Source organism: Chiloscyllium punctatum, chromosome 1, assembly GCF_047496795.1.
Source record: "Chiloscyllium punctatum isolate Juve2018m chromosome 1, sChiPun1.3, whole genome shotgun sequence".
Classification (NCBI taxonomy): domain Eukaryota; kingdom Metazoa; phylum Chordata; class Chondrichthyes; order Orectolobiformes; family Hemiscylliidae; genus Chiloscyllium; species Chiloscyllium punctatum.
The window spans coordinates 171141314-171160777 of record NC_092739.1 but is presented as its reverse complement, the minus strand read 5'-3'; the positions used below and the strand labels follow the sequence as shown (position 1 = coordinate 171160777).

The window sequence follows — 19464 nt, the reverse complement described above, 5'->3', positions numbered from 1 at the left end:
TACCTCAATGGGTGAGTTCTCAAGCATTCTCTCAGCTGCTGTAATACTACCCTTGATTAACAATGGCACCCTTTTACCATCTTCTCTGTTCTTGCTGAAATATCTAACTGCCTTTATTTTTGTGTCAGCATTAAGTTTGGTTCTAGTACATTCACTTCCCTTATTCATTAATATATATTGGGAGTAATTGTGACCCAAGCACTGATCCCTGTGACACTCCACCGGTTGCCATCCTGAAAATGCCCCCTTTATCCTAATTTCCTGTCTTCTATTAGTTAGCCAAGTCTTTATCCAGTCTAATATACTTCACTAAACACCATTTGGAGATGCCAATGTTGGACTAGGCTGTAAAAACTTAAAAATGACACAACACCGGGTTATAGTCCAACAGGTTTAATTGGAAGCACACTAGCTTTCGGAGCGACGCTCCTTCGTCAAGTCGTTGTGGAGGACACAATTGTAAGGCACAGAATTTATAGCTCCAAAAGCTTGTGCTTCCAATTAAACCTGTTGGACTATAACCTGGTGTTGTGTGATTTTTAGCTCACTAAACATCACAAGCTCTAATGAAGTAGTTTATGTGTGATATCTGCTCAAAAACCTTTTGGAAATCCAAATGTAACATCTCGTTCCACTTTATCTGTCCTACTTTTTACATCCTCAAAGAACTCTCATTAAGTTGCCAGGCAACTTATGAAGACATGTTGACTCTGTTTGGTTATGTTGCGAATTTCTAAATGCTTCACTGTTCCATTCTATATCATGGAACTGTCACATTTTCTCAATGACATCATTAGTCAAGAACTGCAATGTCATCCAGCAATTGCCATTTATCAAAACCAGCAGACACACATTCCAGCTCAACTGAAGTACCTGCAAGATAATGTCCTATATTCAGTAAAGTTATGGAGTGGCACAGTGGCTCAGTAACTAGCAATGCAGTCTCACAGCGCCAGAGACCTGGGGTTTGATTCCACTATCGCGTGACTGTCTGTGTGGGTTTTATCCAGGTGCTCCAGTTTCCTCCCACAGTCCAAAGATGTGCAGAGCAGGTGGATTAGCCATGCAAAATTGTCCATAGTGTTGGGTGTGTTAGTGAGAGGGAAAATGAGTCTGGGTGGGATACTATCTGGGAGGTTGAAGTGCACTTGTTGGGCCAAGTTGCCTGTTTCCACACTGTAGGGAATTTAATCTGTCTACTTTCTTTAACTGGTGCACAAAGATACACTTTGTACATCCAAACTTCTCAATTATCATCCAGATCATGTACATATATAGGGAAGAGCTGGTGAAAAGCAGAGATCGATGTGGTACCCCACTGGTCACTGGCTGCCATTCTGAGAAAGACATATATATGACAGCTCCATTTCCTGACAGTCAACCAATTCCCAACACGTGTCAATATATTACCCCTATCCCAGGTGCTTTAATTTTACCCACGAGCCTGTTCTGTGGGACCTTATCAAAAGGGTCCCTCCAGCCAATGGGAGTTCAAGAGGCAAGCTCACCATCACCTTCTCAAGGGCAATTAGGGACAGGCAATAAATGTAGGCCCATCCAGTGACCCCCATATCGCGGGAATGAATAAAAAGAAGGCATCAGGAACCACTGATGCTGTTCAAGTGTTCCATTCCCAAGGTCATCTGCACCCAGGAGATTTAAGATTCAGGCCATAGCTGCGATCAGCCTGACCCTCACACTCCCGAGACACCAATGCAGGAACAGAGTCCCACATTCATTGAGATTGTTTCTGTTTGTTCCTTTCCAACAGTTGCCACAACACCCACTACTACAATTCCCACAACAGAGGCTCCGACAACGACTGAAGAGACAACAGGTTAGTCATCTTCTCCAACAAACCTCTCAAATGTCACACACATTCACTCAATGGGCTTTGCTGTATGGGGAATGTATGAATGATGTCTTTCCACAGCCAGGGTTATGTTTTATTCCTGCCCATTGCATGTTGGGATTCTCAGTCTGGGGAATGCTGGGTAATGGCAATGAGACTTTCACAGGGCCCTCTCCACTTCAGACAGATTCAAAACTGGAGTTCAAGCAGAGCACGTGTAATGTTGAAGAGATTGTCCACACAACAACATCTCAGTGCTCACTCAGTGTGTCTGGGTGAGAACCCTGGCTCTCTCTCCCTAACTGCATTGGGGAAACATCCAGACAAGGAGCAGGAGTAGGCCATTCGGCCTTTCGGGCCTGCTGTATCATTCACTATCATCATGTCTCATCCTCAATAAAAATGTCACATTCACTTTTCTATCCACACTCTTTGAAGCCTTATAATCGCAGACATTTCTCACTCTCCCTCACTCCCTTTCAGTCCTCTGTATATTTTCACTTCATCTATCCTGAGACTGTGACCCTGGTTCTAGGATGGAAACAATGTCCCAGTATCCAGTCTATCCAGCCCTGTTCGAGAGTTTAAATCGGACTCCACTGAATTAAGGTGTATTGAAACAATATCTCCTCGTGACCCAGGGCTGCCATCCTCAGTATCAGATGAGTGACCCTCACTGCATTCCCTCTATCGCAGGTCTGTTCTCTCATAGCTGGGAGGACCAACCCTACACACAACCCTCTAGCTGTGCTCTCCCCAAGGTCCTGTATAACTGCAGCAAGACATCCCGACCTTTGAACTGAGATCCTCATGCACTGAAGGCCAATATGCAACTTACCTTCCTCGGTGTTTGGCTGTGCCTAGCTGGCTACTGTCATTAATTGGTGCACAAGGGCATTCTTCGTCCATCCAAACTTCCCAAGTATCATCCAGATCCTGTGCATATATTGTGAATAGCTGGTGCCCAGCAGAAATCCATGTGGTACCCCACTGCTCACTGACTGCCACTCCGAGAACGACCAAAGTATTAAAACTCCCTGTTTGCTGTCGATCAGCCAATTCCCAACACGTGCCAATATATTGCTCCCTATCCCAGGTGCTTTAATTTTACCCATGAGCCTGTTCTGAGGGACCTTATCAAAAGGGTCCCTCCAGCCAATGGGAGTTCAAGAAGGCAGCTCACCATCACCTTCTCAAGGGCAATTAGGGACAGGCAATAAATGTAGGCCCATCCAGTGACCCCCCATATCCCGGGAATGAAGAAAAAGGAGGTGTCAGGAACCAGTGATGTCGTTCAAGTGTTCCATTCCCAAGGCCATCTGCACCCAGGAGATTTAAAATTGAGTCCATAGCTGTGATCAGCCTGACCCTCACACTCCCGAGGCACCAATGCAGGAACAGAGTCCCACATTCATTGAGATTGTTTCTGTTTGTTCCTTTCCAACAGTTGCTACAACACCCACTACTACAATTCCCACAACAGAGGCTCCGACAACGACTGAAGAGACAACAGGTTAGTAATCTTCTCCAACAAACCTCTCAAATGTGTTCATATACATTCAGTCAATGGGCTTTGCCGTATGGAGAATATATGAATGATGTCTTTCCACACCCAGGGTTGTGTTTTATTCCTGCCCATTGCATGTTGGGATTCTCAGTCTGGGGAATGATGGGTAATGGTAATGAGACTTTCACAGGGCCCTCTCCACTTCAGACAGATTCAAAACTGGAGTTCAAGCAGAGCACGTGTAATGTTGAAGAGATTGTCCACACAACAACATCTCAGTGCTCACTCAGTGTGTCTGGGTGAGAACCCTGGCTCTCTCTCCCTAACTGCATTGGGCTAACATCCAGACAAGGAGCAGGATTAGGCCATTCGGCCTTTCAAGCCTGCTGTAACATTCACGATCATCATGTCTCATCCTCAATCAAAATGCCACATTCCCTTTTCGATCCACACTCTTTGAAGCCTCATAATCGAGGAAATTTCTCACTCTCCCTCACTCCCTCTCAGTCCCCTGTATATTTTCACTGCCTCTTTCCTGAGACTGTGACTCTGGTTCTAGTATCCCCACCGGTGGAAACATCCTCAAAGTATCCAGTCTGTTCAGCCCTGTTCGAGAGTTTAAATCAGACTCCACTGAATACAGGTCTAATTCAACTAATATTTCCTCATGGGACAGTCCTGCCATCCACAGGATCAGTCTAGTGACCCTCCCTGCACTCCCTCTACGGCAGGTCTGTCCCCTCATAGCTGGGGGGGGGGGGGTCCAACACTGAACAGAACCCTCCAGCTGTGCTCTCCCCAAGGCCCTGTATACCTGCAGCAAGACATCCTGACCTCTGAACCCAGATCCTCTTGCACTGAAGGCCAATATACAACTTACCTTCCTCAGTGTTTGGCTGTGCCTGTAGCTGTCTACTGTCATTAAGTGGTGCACAAGGACACCCTTCGTTCATCCAAACTTCCCAAGTATCATCGAGCTCATGTGCATATATTGTGAATAGCTGGTGCACAACAGAAATCCATGTGGTACCCCACTAGTCACTGGCTGCCATTTTGAGAAAGACCCAATTATTCCAACTCCCTGTTTCCAGTCTGGCAGCCATTTCCCAAAACGTGTCACTATATTATCCCCTACCCCAGGTGCTTTAATTTTACGCACTAGCTTCTTATGAGAGACCTTATCAAAGGGTCCCTCGAGCCAATGGGAGTTAAAGAAGGCAGCTCACCATCACCTTCTCAAGGGCAATTAGGGACAGGCAATAAATGCAGTCCCATCCAGTGACCCCCATATCCTGGGAATGAATAAAAAGAAGGCATCAGGAACCAGTGATTCTGTTCACATGTTCCATTCCCAAGGCCACCTGAACCCAGGAGATTTAAAATTGAGCCCATAGCTGTGATCAGCCTGACCCTCACACTCCCGAGACACCAATGCAGGAACAGAGTCCTACATTCATTGAGATTGTTTCTGTTTGTTCCTTTCCAACAGTTGCCACAACACCCACGACTACAATTCCCACAACAGAGGCTCCGACAACGACTGAAGAGACAACAGGTTGGTAATCCTTTCCAACAAACCTCTCAAATGTCACACACATTCAGTCAATGGTCTTTGCTGTGTGGGGAATGGATGAATGATGTCTTTCCACACCCAGGGTTATGTTTTATTCCTGCCCATTGCATGTTGGGATTCTCAGGCTGGGGAATGCTGGGTAATGGCAATGAGACTTTCACAGGGCACTCTCCACTTCAGACAGATTCAAAACTGGAGTTCAAGCAGAGCACGTGTAATGTTGAAGAGATTGTCCACACAACAACATCTCAGTGCTCACTCAGTGTGTCTGGGTGAGAACCCTGGCTCTCTCTCCCTAACTGCATTGGGGAAACATCCAGACAAGGAGCAGGATTAGGCCATTCGGCCTTTCGGGCCTGCTGTACCATTCAATATCATCATGTCTCATCCTCAATCAAAATGTCACATTCACTTTTCGATCCACACTCTTTGAAGCCTCATAATCGAGGAAATTTCTCACTCTCCCTCACTCCCTCTCAGTCCTCTGTATATTTTCACTTCATCTATCCTGAGACTGTGACCCTGGTTCTAGTCTCCCCCGCCAATGGAAACAATGTCCCAGTATCCAGTCTGTCCAGCCCTGTTCGAGAGTTTAAATCGGACTCCACTGAGTTAAGGTCTATTGGAACAATATCTCCTCGTGATCCAGGGCTGCCATTCTCAGTATCAGACTAGTGACCCTCTATGAAGGCTTGTCCTCTCCCTATAGCACAAATCCTCCAACCCTGGGCCATGGGCGGCACGGTGGCTCAGTGGTTAGCCCTACTACCTTACAACACCCAGGTCCCAGGCTCAATTCCAGTCTCAGACGACTGACTGTGTGGAGTTTGTACATTCTCCCTGTGCTTGTGTCGGTTTTCTCCCAAAGTCCGAAGATGTGTAGGTCAGTTAAATTGGCCATGCAACGTTGCCCATAGTGTTAGAGGGGAAATTTGACTGAGTGGGTTACTCTTGGGAGGGTCGATGTGGACTTGCTGGGCCAAAGGACTGGTTTCCTCACTGTAGGAAATCTAACCTTATTGGATGCGAACATAAGAGGTACAGTTAATAAGTTTGCAGATGACACCAAAATTGGAGGTTACTTCAGATTACAACAGGATCTGGACCAGATTGGCCAATGGGCTGAGAAGTGGCAGATGGAGTTTAATTCAGATGAATACGAGGTGCTGCATTTTGGGAAAGCAAATCTTAGCAGGATTATCCACTTAATGGTAAGGTCCTAGGGAGTGTTGCTGAACAAAGAGGCCTTGGAGTGAAGGTTCATAGCTCCTTGAAAGTGGAGTTGCAGGTAGATAGGATAGTGAAGAAGGTGTTTGGTATGCTTTCCTTTATTGGTCAGAGTATTGAGTACAGGGGTTGGGAGGTCATGTTGCGGCTGTACAGGACATTGGTTAGGCCACTGTTGGAATATTGCATGTAATTCTGGTCTCCTTCCTATTGGAAAGATGTTGTGAAACTTGAAAGGGTTCAGAAAAGATTTACAAGGATGTTGCCAGGGTTAGAGGATTTGAGCTATAGGGAGAGGCTGAACAGGCTGGGGCTGTTTTCCCTGGAGTGTCGGAGGCTGAGGGGAGACCTTACAGAGGTTTACAAAATTATGATTGTCATGGATAGGATAAATAGACAAAGTCTTTTCCCTGGGGTCGGGGAATCCAGAACTAGAGGGCATTGGTTTAGGGTGAGAGGAGAAAGATATAAGTGAGACCTAAGGGGCAACTTTTCCCGCAGAGGGTGGTACATGTATGGAATGAGCTGCCAGAGGAAGTGGTGGAGGCTGGTACAATTGCAACATTTCAGAGGCATTTGGATGGGTACATGAATAAGGAAGGTTTGGAGGGATATGGGCCAGGTGCTGGCAGGTGGGACTAGATTGGCTTGGGATATCTGGTCGGCATGGACGGGTTAGACCGAAGGGTCAGTTTCCATGCTGTACATCTCTATGACTCTATGACCAACCCCGGACACAACACTCCACCTCTGCTCTTCCCAAGGTCCTGTATAACTGCAGCAAGACATCCTGACCTTTGAACTCAGGTCCTCTTGCCCTGAAGATATGCAACTTACCTTCCTCGGTGTTTGGCTGTGCCTAGCTGTCTACTGTCATTAATTGGTGCAAAAGGGCATTCTCTGTCCAGCCAAACTTCCCAAGTATCATCCAGATCCTGTGCATATATTGTGAATAGCTGGTGCCCAGCAGAAATCCATGTGGTACCCCACTGCTCACTGACTGCCACTCCGAGAACGACCAAAGTATTAAAAATCCCTGTTTGCTGTCGATCAGCCAATTCCCAACACGTGCCAATATATTGCTCCCTGTCCCAGGTGCTTTAATTTTACCCATGAGCCTGTTCTGAGGGACCTTATCAAAAGGGTCCCTCCAGCCAATGGGAGTTCAAGAAGGCAGCTCACCATCACCTTCTCAAGGGCAATTAGGGACAGGCAATAAATGTAGGCCCATCCAGTGACCCCCATATCCCGGGAATGAAGAAAAAGGAGGTGTCAGGAACCAGTGATGTCGTTCAAGTGTTCCATTCCCAAGGCCATCTGCACCCAGGAGATTTAAAATTGAGTCCATAGCTGTGATCAGCCTGACCCTCACACTCCCGAGACACCAATGCAGGAACAGAGTCCCACATTCATTGAGATTGTTTCTGTTTGTTCCTTTCCAACAGTTGCTACAACACCCACTACTACAATTCCCACAACAGAGGCTCCGACAACGACTGAAGAGACAACAGGTCAGTAATCTTCCCCAACAAACCTCTCAAATGTCATCACACACATTCAGTCAATGGGCTTTGCTGTGTGGGGAATGTATGAATGATGTCTTTCCACACCCAGGGTTATGTTTTATTCCTGCCCATTGCATGTTGGGATTCTCAGTCTGGGGAATGCTGGGTAATGGCAATGAGACTTTCACAGGGCCCTCTCCACTTCAGACAAATTCAAAACTGGAGTTCAAGCAGAGCACATGTAATGTTGAAGAGATTGTCCACACAACAACATCTTAGTGCTCACTCAGTGTGTCTGGGTGAGAACCCTGGCTCTCTCTCCCTAACTGTATTGGGGAAGCATCCAGACAAGGAGCAGGAGTAGGCCATTCAGCCTTTCGGGCCTGCTGTATCATTCACGATCATCATGTGTCGTCCTCAATCAAAATGTCACATTCCCTTTTCGATCCACACTCTTTGAATCCTCATACTCGAGGAAATTTCTCACTCTCCCTCACTCCCTCTCAGTCCCCTGTATATTTTCACTGCCTCTTTCCTGAGACTGTGACTCTGGTTCTCGTCTCCCCCACCAGTGGAAACATCCGAGAAAGACCCAATTATTCCAACTCCCTGTTTTCAGTCTGTCAGCCATTTCACAAAACGTGTCACTATATTATCCCCTATCCCAGGTGCTATAATTTTACCCACTAGCTTCTTATGTGTGACCTTATCAAAGGGGTTCTTCCAGCCAATGGGAGTTCAAGAAGGCAGTTCACCATCACCTTCTCAAGGTCAATTAGGGACAGGCAATAAATGCAGTCCCATCCAGTGACCCCCATATCCTGGGAATGAATAAAAAGAAGGCGTCATGAACCAGTGATGTCGTTCAAGTGTTCCATTCCCAAGGCCACCTGCACCCAGGAGATTTAAAATTGAGGCCATAGCTGTGATCAGCCTGACCCTCACACTCCCGAGACACCAATGCAGGAACAGGGTCCCACATTCATTGAGATTGTTTCTGTTTGTTCCTTTCCAACAGTTGCTACAACACCCACTACTACAATTCCCACAACAGAGGCTCCGACAACGACTGAAGAGACAACAGGTTAGTAATCTTCTCCAACAAACCTCTCAAATGTCATACACATTCAGTCAATGGGCTTTGCCGTATGGAGAATATATGAATGATGTCTTTCCACAGCCAGGGTTATGTTTTATTCCTGCCCATTGCATGTTGGGATTCTCAGTCTGGGGAATGCTGGGTAATGGCAATGAGACTTTCACAGGGCCCTCTCCACTTCAGACAGATTCAAAACTGGAGTTCAAGCAGAGCACGTGTAATGTTGAAGAGATTGTCCACACAACAACATCTTAGTGCTCACTCAGTGTGTCTGGGTGAGAACCCTGGCTCTCTCTCCCTAACTGCATTGGGGTAACATCCAGACAAGGAGCAGGATTAGGCCATTCGGCCTTTCAAGCCTTCTGTATCATTCACTATCATCATGTGTCGTCCTCAAAAAAAATGTCACTTTCCCTTTTCGATCCACACTCTTTGAAGCCTCATAATCGAGGAAATTTCTCACTCTCCCTCACTCCCTCTCAGTCCTCTGTACATTTTCACTTCATCTATCCTGACACTGTGACCCTGGTTCTAGTCTCCCCCGCCAATGGAAACAATGTCCCAGTATCCAGTCTGTCCAGCCCTGTTCGAGAGTTTAAATCGGACTCCACTGAGTTAAGGTCTATTGGAACAATATCTCCTCGTGATCCAGGGCTGCCATTCTCAGTATCAGACTAGTGACCCTCTATGAAGGCTTGTCCTCTCCCTATAGCACAAATCCTCCAACCCTGGGCCATGGGCGGCACGGTGGCTCAGTGGTTAGCCCTACTACCTTACAACACCCAGGTCCCAGGCTCAATTCCAGTCTCAGACGACTGACTGTGTGGAGTTTGTACATTCTCCCTGTGCTTGTGTCGGTTTTCTCCCAAAGTCCGAAGATGTGTAGGTCAGTTGAATTGGCCATGCAACGTTGCCCATAGTGTTAGAGGGGAAATTTGACTGAGTGGGTTACTCTTGGGAGGATCGGTGTGGACTTGCTGGGCCAAAGGACTGGTTTCCTCACTGTAGGAAATCTAACCTTATTGGATGCGAACATAAGAGGTACAGTTAATAAGTTTGCAGATGACACCAAAATTGGATGTTACTTCAGATTACAACAGGATCTGGACCAGATGGGCCAATGGGCTGAGAAGTGGCAGATGGAGTTTAATTCAGATGAATACGAGGTGCTGCATTTTGGGAAAGCAAATCTTAGCAGGATTATCCACTTAATGGTAAGGTCCTAGGGAGTGTTGCTGAACAAAGAGACCTTGGAGAGCAGGTTCATAGCTCCTTGAAAGTGGAGTCGCAGGTAGATAGGATAGTGAAGAAGGTGTTTGGTATGCTTTCCTTTATTGGTCAGAGTATTGAGTACAGGAGTTTGGAGGTCATGTTGCAGCTGAACAGGACATTGGTTAGGCCACTGTTGGAATATTGCATGTAATTCTGGTCTCCTTCCTATCGGAAAGATGTTGTGAAACTTGAAAGGGTTCAGAAAAGATTTACAAGGATGTTGGCAGGGTTAGAGGATTTGAGCTACAGGGTGAGGCTGAACAGGCTGGGGCTGTTTTCTCTGGAGTGTCAGAGGCTGAGGGGTGACCTTGTAGAGGTTTATAAAATTATGATTGTCATGGATAGGATAAATAGACAAAATCTTTTCCCTGGGGTCGGAGAGTCCAGAACTAGAGGGCATAGATTTAGGGTGAGAGGGGAAAGATATAAAAGAGACCTAAGGGGCAACTTTTTCACGCAGAGGGTGGTAGGTGTATGGAATGAGCTGCCAGAAGAAGTGGTGGAGACTGGTACAATTGCAACATTTAAGAGGCATTTGGATGGTTACATGAATAGGAAGGGTTTGGAGAGATATGGGCTGGGCGCTGGCAGGTGGGACTAGATTGGGTTGGGATAGCTGGTCGGCATGGACGGGTTGGACCGAAGGGTCAGTTTCCATGCTGTACATCTCTATGACTCTATGACCAACCCTACACACAACCCTCCAGCTCTGCTCTCCCCAAGGTCCTGTATAACTGCAGCAAGACATCCTGACCTTTGAACCCAGATCCTCTTGCACTGAAGGACAATATACAACTTACCTTCCTCAGTGTTTGGCTGTGCCTGTAGCTGTCTACTGTCATTAAGTGGTGCACAAGGACACCCTTCGTTCATCCAAACTCCCCAAGTATCATCGAGCTCATGTGCATATATTGTGAATAGCTGGTGCACAACAGAAATCCAGGTGGTACCCCACTAGTCACTGGCTGGCATTCTGAGAAAGACCCAATTATTCCAACTCCCTGTTTCCAGTCTGGCAGCCATTTCCCAAAACGTGTCACTATATTATCCCCTACCCCAGGTGCTATAATTTTACCCACTATCTTCTTATTTGGGACTTTATCAAAGGGGTTCTTCCAGCCAATGGGAGTTCAAGAAGGCAGCTCACCATCACCTTCTCAAGGGCAATTAGGGACAGGCAATAAATGCAGTCCCATCCAGTGACCCCCATATCCTGGGAATGAATAAAAAGGAGGTGTTAGGAACTAGTGATTCTGTTCAAGTGTTCCATTCCCAAGGCCACCTGCACCCAGGAGATTTAAAATTGAGGCCATAGCTGTGATCAGCCTGACCCTCACACTCCCGAGGCACCAATGCAGGAACAGGGTCCCACATTCATTGAGATTGTTTCTGTTTGTTCCTTTCCAACAGTTGCCACAACACCCACGACTACAATTCCCACAACAGAGGCTCCGACAACGACTGAAGAGACAACAGGTTAGTAATCTTCTCCAACAAACCTCTCAAATGTCACACACATTCAGTCAATGGTCTTTGCTGTGTGGGGAATGGATGAATGATGTCTTTCCACACCCAGGGTTGTGTTTTATTCCTGCCCATTGCATGTTGGGATTCTCAGTCTGGGGAATGCTGGGTAATGGCAATGAGACTTTCACACGGCCCTCTCCACTTCAGACAGATTCAAAACTGGAGTTCAAGCAGAGCGCGTGTAATGTTGAAGAGATTGTCCACACAACAACATCTCAGTGCTCACTCAGTGTGTCTGGGTGAGAACCCTGGCTCTCTCTCCCTAACTGCATTGGGCTAACATCCAGACAAGGAGCAGGAGTAGGCCATTCGGCCTTTCAAGCCTGCTGTATCATTCACGATCATCATGTGTCGTCCTCAATCAAAATGTCACTTTCCCTTTTCGATCCACACTCTTTGAAGCCTCATAATCGAGGAAATTTCTCACTCTCCCTCACTCCCTCTCAGTCCTCTGTATATTTTCACTTCATCTATCCTGAGACTGTGACCCTGGTTCTAGTCTCCCCCGCCAATGGAAACAATGTCCCAGTATCCAGTCTGTCCAGCCCTGTTCGAGAGTTTAAATCGGACTCCACTGAGTTAAGGTCTATTGGAACAATATCTCCTCGTGATCCAGGGCTGCCATTCTCAGTATCAGACTAGTGACCCTCTATGAAGGCTTGTCCTCTCCCTATAGCACAAATCCTCCAACCCTGGGCCATGGGCGGCACGGTGGCTCAGTGGTTAGCCCTACTACCTTACAACACCCAGGTCCCAGGCTCAATTCCAGTCTCAGACGACTGACTGTGTGGAGTTTGTACATTCTCCCTGTGCTTGTGTCGGTTTTCTCCCAAAGTCCGAAGATGTGTAGGTCAGTTGAATTGGCCATGCAACGTTGCCCATAGTGTTAGAGGGGATATTTGCCTGGGTAGGTTACTCTTGGGAGGATCGGTGTGGACTTGCTGGGCCAAAGGACTGGTTTCCTCACTGTAGGAAATCTAACCTTATTGGATGCGAGCATAAGAGTTACAGTTAATAAGTTTGCAGATGACACCAAAATTGGAGGTGTAGTGGACAGCGAAGAGGGTTACCTCAGATTACAACAGGATCTGGACCAGATGGGCCAATGGGCTGAGAAGTGGCAGATGGAGTTTAATTCAGATAAATGCGAGGTGCTGCATTTTGGGAAAGCAAATCTTAGCAGGACTTATGCACTTAATGGTAAAGTCCGAGGGAGTGTTCCTGAACAAAGAGACCTTGGAGTGCAGGTTCATAGCTCCTTGAAAGTGGAGTCGCAGGTAGTTAGGATAGTGAAGAAGGTGTTTGGTATGCTTTCCTTTATTGGTCAGAGTATTGAGTACGGGAGTTGGGAGGTCATGTTACAGCTGAACAGGACATTGGTTAGGCCACTGTTGGAATATTGCGTGCAATTCTGGTCTCCTTCCTATCGGAAAGATGTTGTGAAACGTGAATTGGTTCAGAAAGGATTTACAAGGATGTTGGCAGGGCTGGAGGATTTGAGCTATCGGGAGAGACTGAACAGGCTGGGGCTGTTTTCCCTGGAGCATCGGAGGCCGAGGGGTGACCTTATAGAGGTTTACAAAATTATGGTGGGCATGGATAGGATAAATAGACAAAGTCTTTTCCCTGGGGTCGGGGAGTCCAGAACTAGAGGGCATAGGTTTAGGGTGAGAGGGGAAAGATATAAAAGAGATCTAAGGGGCAACTTTTTCATGCAGAGGGTGGTACGTGTATGGAATAAGCTGCCAGAGGAGGTGGTGGATGCTGGTACAACTGCAACATTTAAGAGGCATTTGGATGGGTGTATGAATAGGGAGGGTTTGGAGGGAGATGGGCCGGGTGCTGGCAGGTGGGACGAGATTGGGTTGGGATAACTGGTCAGCATGGATGGGTTAGACCGAAGGGTCAGTTTCCATGCTGTACAACCCTATGAGTCTATGACCAACCCTACACACAACCCTCCAGCTCTGCTCTCCCCAAGGTCCTGTTTAACTGCAGCAAGACATCCTGACCTTTGAACCCAGGTTCTCTTGCCCTGAAGGCCAATATGCAACTTACCTTCCTCGGTGTTTGGCTGTGCCTAGCTGGCTACTGTCATTAATTGGTGCACAAGGGCATTCTTCGTCCATCCAAACTTCCCAAGTATCATCCAGATCCTGTGCATATATTGTGAATAGCTGGTGCCCAGCAGAAATCCATGTGGTACCCCACTGCTCACTGACTGCCACTCCGAGAATGACCAAAGTATTAAAAATCCCTGTTTGCTGTCGATCAGCCAATTCCCAACACGTGCCAATATATTGCTCCCTGTCCCAGGTGCTTTAATTTTACCCATGAGCCTGTTCTGAGGGACCTTATCAAAAGGGTCCCTCCAGCCAATGGGAGTTCAAGAAGGCAGCTCACCATCACCTTCTCAAGGGCAATTAGGGACAGGCAATAAATGTAGGCCCATCCAGTGACCCCCATATCCCGGGAATGAAGAAAAAGGAGGTGTCAGGAACCAGTGATGTCGTTCAAGTGTTCCATTCCCAAGGCCATCTGCACCCAGGAGATTTAAAATTGAGTCCATAGCTGTGATCAGCCTGACCCTCACACTCCCGAGACACCAATGCAGGAACAGGGTCCCACATTCATTGAGATTGTTTCTGTTTGTTCCTTTCCAACAGTTGCCACAACACCCACTACTACAATTCCCACAACAGAGGCTCCGACAACGACTGAAGAGACAACAGGTTAGTAATCTTCTCCAACAAACCTCTCAAATGTGTTCATATACATTCAGTCAATGGGCTTTGCCGTATGGGGAATGGATGAATGATGTCTTTCCACACCCAGGGTTATGTTTTATTCCTGCCCATTGCATGTTGGGATTCTCAGTCTGGGGAATGCTGGGTAATGGCAATGAGACTTTCACAGGGCACTCTCCACTTCAGACAGATTCAAAACTGGAGTTCAAGCAGAGCACGTGTAATGTTGAAGAGATTGTCCACACAACAACATCTCAGTGCTCACTCAGTGTGCCTGGGTGAAATCCCTGGCTCTCTCTCCCTAACTGCATTGGGGTAACATCCAGACAAGGAGCAGGATTAGGCCATTCGGCCTTTCAAGCCTGCTGTATCATTCACTATCATCATGTGTCGTCCTCAATCAAAATGTCACATTCCCTTTTCGATCCACACTCTTTGAATCCTCATAATCGAGGAAATTTCTCACTCTCCCTCATTCCCTCTCAGTTCTCTGTATATTTTCACTTGTCTTTCCTGAGACTGTGACCCTGGTTCTCGTCTCCCCCACCAGTGGAAACATCTTCAAAGTCCCCACTCTGTCCAACCCTGTTCGAGAGTTTAAATCAGACCCCACTGAATACAGGTCTAATTCAACTAATATTTCCTCATGGGACCATCCTGCCATCCTCACGATCAGTCTAGTGACCCTCCCTGAACTCCCTCTATAGCAGGTCTGTCTTCTCACAGCTGAGGGGACCAACCCTGCACACAACCCTCCAGCTGTGCTCTCCCCAAGTCCCAGTATAACTGCAGCAAGACATCCTGACCTCTGAACTCTGGTCAGCCATGTTCATATTGAATGGTGGTGCAGGCTCGAAGGGCAGTATGGCCTTCTCCTGCACCTATTATCTATTGTCTATATAACTCAGATCCTCTTGCACTGAAGCTCAATATAAACTTACCTTCCTCAGTGCTTGGCTGGACCAAAACCTTTCTACTGTCATTAGGTGATGCACAAGAACACATCTTTCTACATCCAGACTAGCCAAGTATCATCCAGATCATGTGCATATATTGTGAATAGCTGGTGCCCTGCATAGATCCATGTTGTACCCCACTGCTCACTGACTGCCATTCCGAGAAAGACCCATTGATCCAACTCCCTGTTTCCCGTCTGTCAACCAATTCCCAAAACGTGTCAATATATTACCTCCTATCCCAGGTGACTTAATTTTACCCATGACCCTATAATAAGGGACCTTATCAAAGGGGTCCCTCCAGCCAATGGGAGATCAAGAAGGCAGCTCGCCATCACCTTCTCAAGGGCTTTTGCCCGAAACATCGATTTCGAAGCTACTTGGATGCTGCCTGAACTGCTGTGCTCTTCCAGCACCACTAATCCAGAATCATCCAGTGACCCCCCATATCCCGGGAATGAATAAAAAGACGGTGTCAGGAACCAGTGATTCTGTTCAAGTGTTCCATTCCAAAGGCCATCTGCTCCCAGGAGATTTAAAATTGAGGCCATAGCTGTGATCAGCCTGACCCTCACACTCCCGAGACACCAATGCAGGAACAGCGTCCCACATTCATTGAGATTGCTTCTGTTTGTTCCTTTCCAACAGTTGCCACAACACCCACTACTACAATTCCCACAACAGAGGCTCCGACAACGACTGAAGAGACAACAGGTTAGTAATCTTCTCCAACAAACCTCTCAAATGTCATATACATTCAGTCAATGGGCTTTGCTGTATGGGAAATGTATGAATGATGTCTTTCCACACCCAGGGTTGTGTTTTATTCCTGCCCATTGCATGTTGGGATTCTCAGTCTGGGGAATGCTGGGTAATGGCAATGAGACTTTCACAGGGCCCTCTCCACTTCAGACAGATTCAAAACTGGAGTTCAAGCAGAGCACGTGTAATGTTGAAGAGATTGTCCACACAACAACATCTCAGTGCTCACTCAGTGTGTCTGGGTGAGAACCCTGGCTCTCTCTCCCTAACTGCATTGGGGAAACATCCAGACAAGGAGCAGGATTAGGCCATTCGGCCTTTCGGGCCTGCTGTACCATTCAATATCATCATGTCTCATCCTCAATCAAAATGTCACATTCACTTTTCGATCCACACTCTTTGAAGCCTCATAATCGAGGAAATTTCTCACTCTTCCTCATTCCCTCTCAGTCCTCTGTATATTTTCACTTCATCTATCCTGAGACTGTGACCCTGGTTCTAGGATGGAAACAATGTCCCAGTATCCAGTCTATCCAGCCCTGTTCGAGAGTTTAAATCAGACTCCACTGTGTTAAGGTCTATTGGAACAATATCTCCTCGTGATCCAGGGGTGCCATCCTCAGTATCAGACGAGTGACCCTCACTGCATTCCCTCTATAGCAGGTCTGTTCTCTCATAGCTGGGAGGACCAACCCTACACACAACCCTCCAGCTGTGCTCTCCCCAAGGTCCTGTATAACTGCAGCAAGACATCCCGACCTTTGAACTGAGATCCTCTTGCACTGAAGGCCAATATGCAACTTACCTTCCTCGGTGTTTGGCTGTGCCTAGCTGTCTACTGTCATTAACTGGTGCACAAGGACACCCTTCATACATCCAAACTTCCCAAGTATCATCCAGATCCTGTGCATATATTGTGAATAGCTGGTGCCCAGCAGAAATCCATGTGGTACCCCACTGCTCACTGACTGCCACTCCGAGAACGACCAAAGTATTAAAACTCCCTGTTTGCTGTCGATCAGCCAATTCCCAACACGTGCCAATATATTGCTCCCTATCCCAGGTGCTTTAATTTTACCCATGAGCCTGTTCTGAGGGACCTTATCAAAAGGGTCCCTCCAGCCAATGGGAGTTCAAGAAGGCAGCTCACCATCACCTTCTCAAGGGCAATTAGGGACAGGCAATAAATGTAGGCCCATCCAGTGACCCCCATATCCCGGGAATGAAGAAAAAGGAGGTGTCAGGAACCTGTGATGTCGTTCAAGTGTTCCATTCCCAAGGCCATCTGCACCCAGGAGATTTAAAATTGAGGCCATAGCTGTGATCAGCCTGACCCTCACACTCCCGAGACACCAATGCAGGAACAGAGTCCCACATTCATTGAGATTGTTTCTGTTTGTTCCTTTCCAACAGTTGCCACAACACCCACTACTACAATTCCCACAACAGAGGCTCCGACAACGACTGAAGAGACAACAGGTTAGTCATCTTCTCCAACAAACCTCTCAAATGTCACACACATTCAGTCAATGGGCTTTGCTGTGTGGGGAATGGATGAATGATGTCTTTCCACACCCAGGGTCATATTTTATTCCTGCCCATTGCATGTTGGGATTCTCAATCTGAGGAATGATGGGTAATGGCACTGAGACTTTCACAGGGCCCTCTCCACTTCAGACAGATTCAAAACTGGAGTTCAAGCAGAGCACGTGTAATGTTGAAGAGATTGTCCACACAACAACATCTCAGTGCTCACTCAGTGTGTCTGGGTGAGAACCCTGGCTCTCTCTCCCTAACTGCATTGGGGAAACATCCAGACAAGGAGCACGAGTAGGCCATTCAATATCATCGTGCCTGGTCCTCAATTAAAATGTCACATTCCTTTTTCACCCCGTATTACTTGAATCCTTTAAAATCAAGAAATCTCTCTCACTTTCTCTCTCACACTCCCTCTCTCTGTATATATTCAGTGCCTTGTCTCACATGGCCTTCTGTGACAGAGAATTCCACATTTTCACTGCCCTTTGAGTGAAGAATTCTTTCCTTGTCTCATCCTTAATTGTGGAGGTGCTGGACTGGGGTGAACATGTCTCCACCTGACCAAGGGGCAGTGCTCTGAAAGCTTGTGATTTCACATTAACCTGTTGGAGTATAACCTGGTGTCATGTGACATCTGACCTCATTCTGAAAATTACCTTATATGATGAGACTGTGACCCTGGTTCTAGTCTCCCTAAACAGGGAAACACTCTCCAATCTTTCCAGCCCTGTTAGACAGTTTAAATCAGACTCCACAGAATACAGGTCTAATTGAACAAATATCTCCTTGTGACCCACTGCTGCCATCCTCAGGATCAGTCGAGTGACCCTCCCTGTACTCCCTCTATGGCAGGTCTGTCCTCTCCAAGCTGGGGTGGGGGTCCAACCCTGCACACAACCCTCCAGCTGTGCTCTCCCAAAGGCCCTGTATAATTGCAGCAAGACACCCCGACCTCTGAACTCTGATCCTCTCGCACTGAAGGCCAAAATACAACTTACCTTCCTCAGTGCTTGGCTGTGCTTCACTGTCTACTGTCATTACATGGTGTGCAAGGAAACCCTTTGTACATCCAAACTTCCCAAGTATCATCGAGGTCATGTGCATATATTGTGAATAGCTGGTGCCCTGCAGAGATCCATGTGGTACCCCACTTGTCAATTCATTACCCCTACCCCAGGTGCTTTAATTTTACCCACTAGCTTCTTATTTGGGAATTTATCAAAGCGGTTCTTCCAGCCATGGGAGCTCACCATCACCTTCTCAAGGGCAATTAGGGACAGGCAATAAATGTAGGCCCATCCAGTGACCCCCATATCCCAGGAATGAAGAAAAAGGAGGTGTCATGAACCAGTGATTCTGTTCAAGTGTTCCATTCCCAAGGCCATCTGCACCCAGGAGATTTAAAATTGAGCCCATAGCTGCGATCAGCCTGACCCTCACACTCCCGAGACACCAATGCAGGAACAGAGTCCCACATTCATTGAGATTGTTTCTGTTTGTTCCTTTCCAACAGTTGCCACAACACCCACGACTACAATTCCCACAACAGAGGCTCCGACAACGACTGAAGAGACAACAGGTTAGTAATCTTCCCCAACAAACCTCTCAAATGTCATCACACATTCAGTCAATGGGCTTTGCCGTATGGAGAATATATGAATGATGTTTTTCCACAGCCAGGGTTATGGTTTATTCCTGCCCATTGCATGTTGGGATTCTCAGTCTGGGGAATGATGGGTAATGGTAATGAGACTTTCACAGGGCCCTCTCCACTTCAGACAGATTCAAAACTGGAGTTCAAGCAGAGCACGTGTAATGTTGAAGAGATTGTGCACACAACAACATCTCAGTGCTCACTCAGTGTGTCTGGGTGAGAACCCTGGCTCTCTCTCCCTCAC

General features: G+C 47.1%; 1 protein-coding gene and 1 long non-coding RNA gene across 2 annotated transcripts in view; both read left to right on the top strand.

Annotated features, from left to right (window-relative positions):
* The window catches only part of LOC140480740 (uncharacterized), a 70273-nt gene extending 55682 nt beyond the window's left edge, over positions 1-14591 (top strand). The window contains exons 7-12 of the mRNA XM_072576035.1: positions 4849-4914; positions 7605-7670; positions 8683-8748; positions 11446-11511; positions 14229-14294; positions 14496-14591. Of these exons, the coding sequence (XP_072432136.1) occupies positions 4849-4914; positions 7605-7670; positions 8683-8748; positions 11446-11511; positions 14229-14294; positions 14496-14591 (426 nt within the window). The remainder of the gene's footprint in view (positions 1-4848; positions 4915-7604; positions 7671-8682; positions 8749-11445; positions 11512-14228; positions 14295-14495) is intronic.
* A 1323-nt stretch (positions 14592-15914) lies between these two features.
* LOC140482802 (uncharacterized) lies at positions 15915-19138 on the top strand. The gene is made up of 3 exons (XR_011961792.1): positions 15915-15979; positions 17441-17506; positions 19080-19138. It is a non-coding gene; the product is annotated as an uncharacterized lncRNA (long non-coding RNA).
* The last annotated feature ends 326 nt before the right edge of the window (positions 19139-19464 follow it).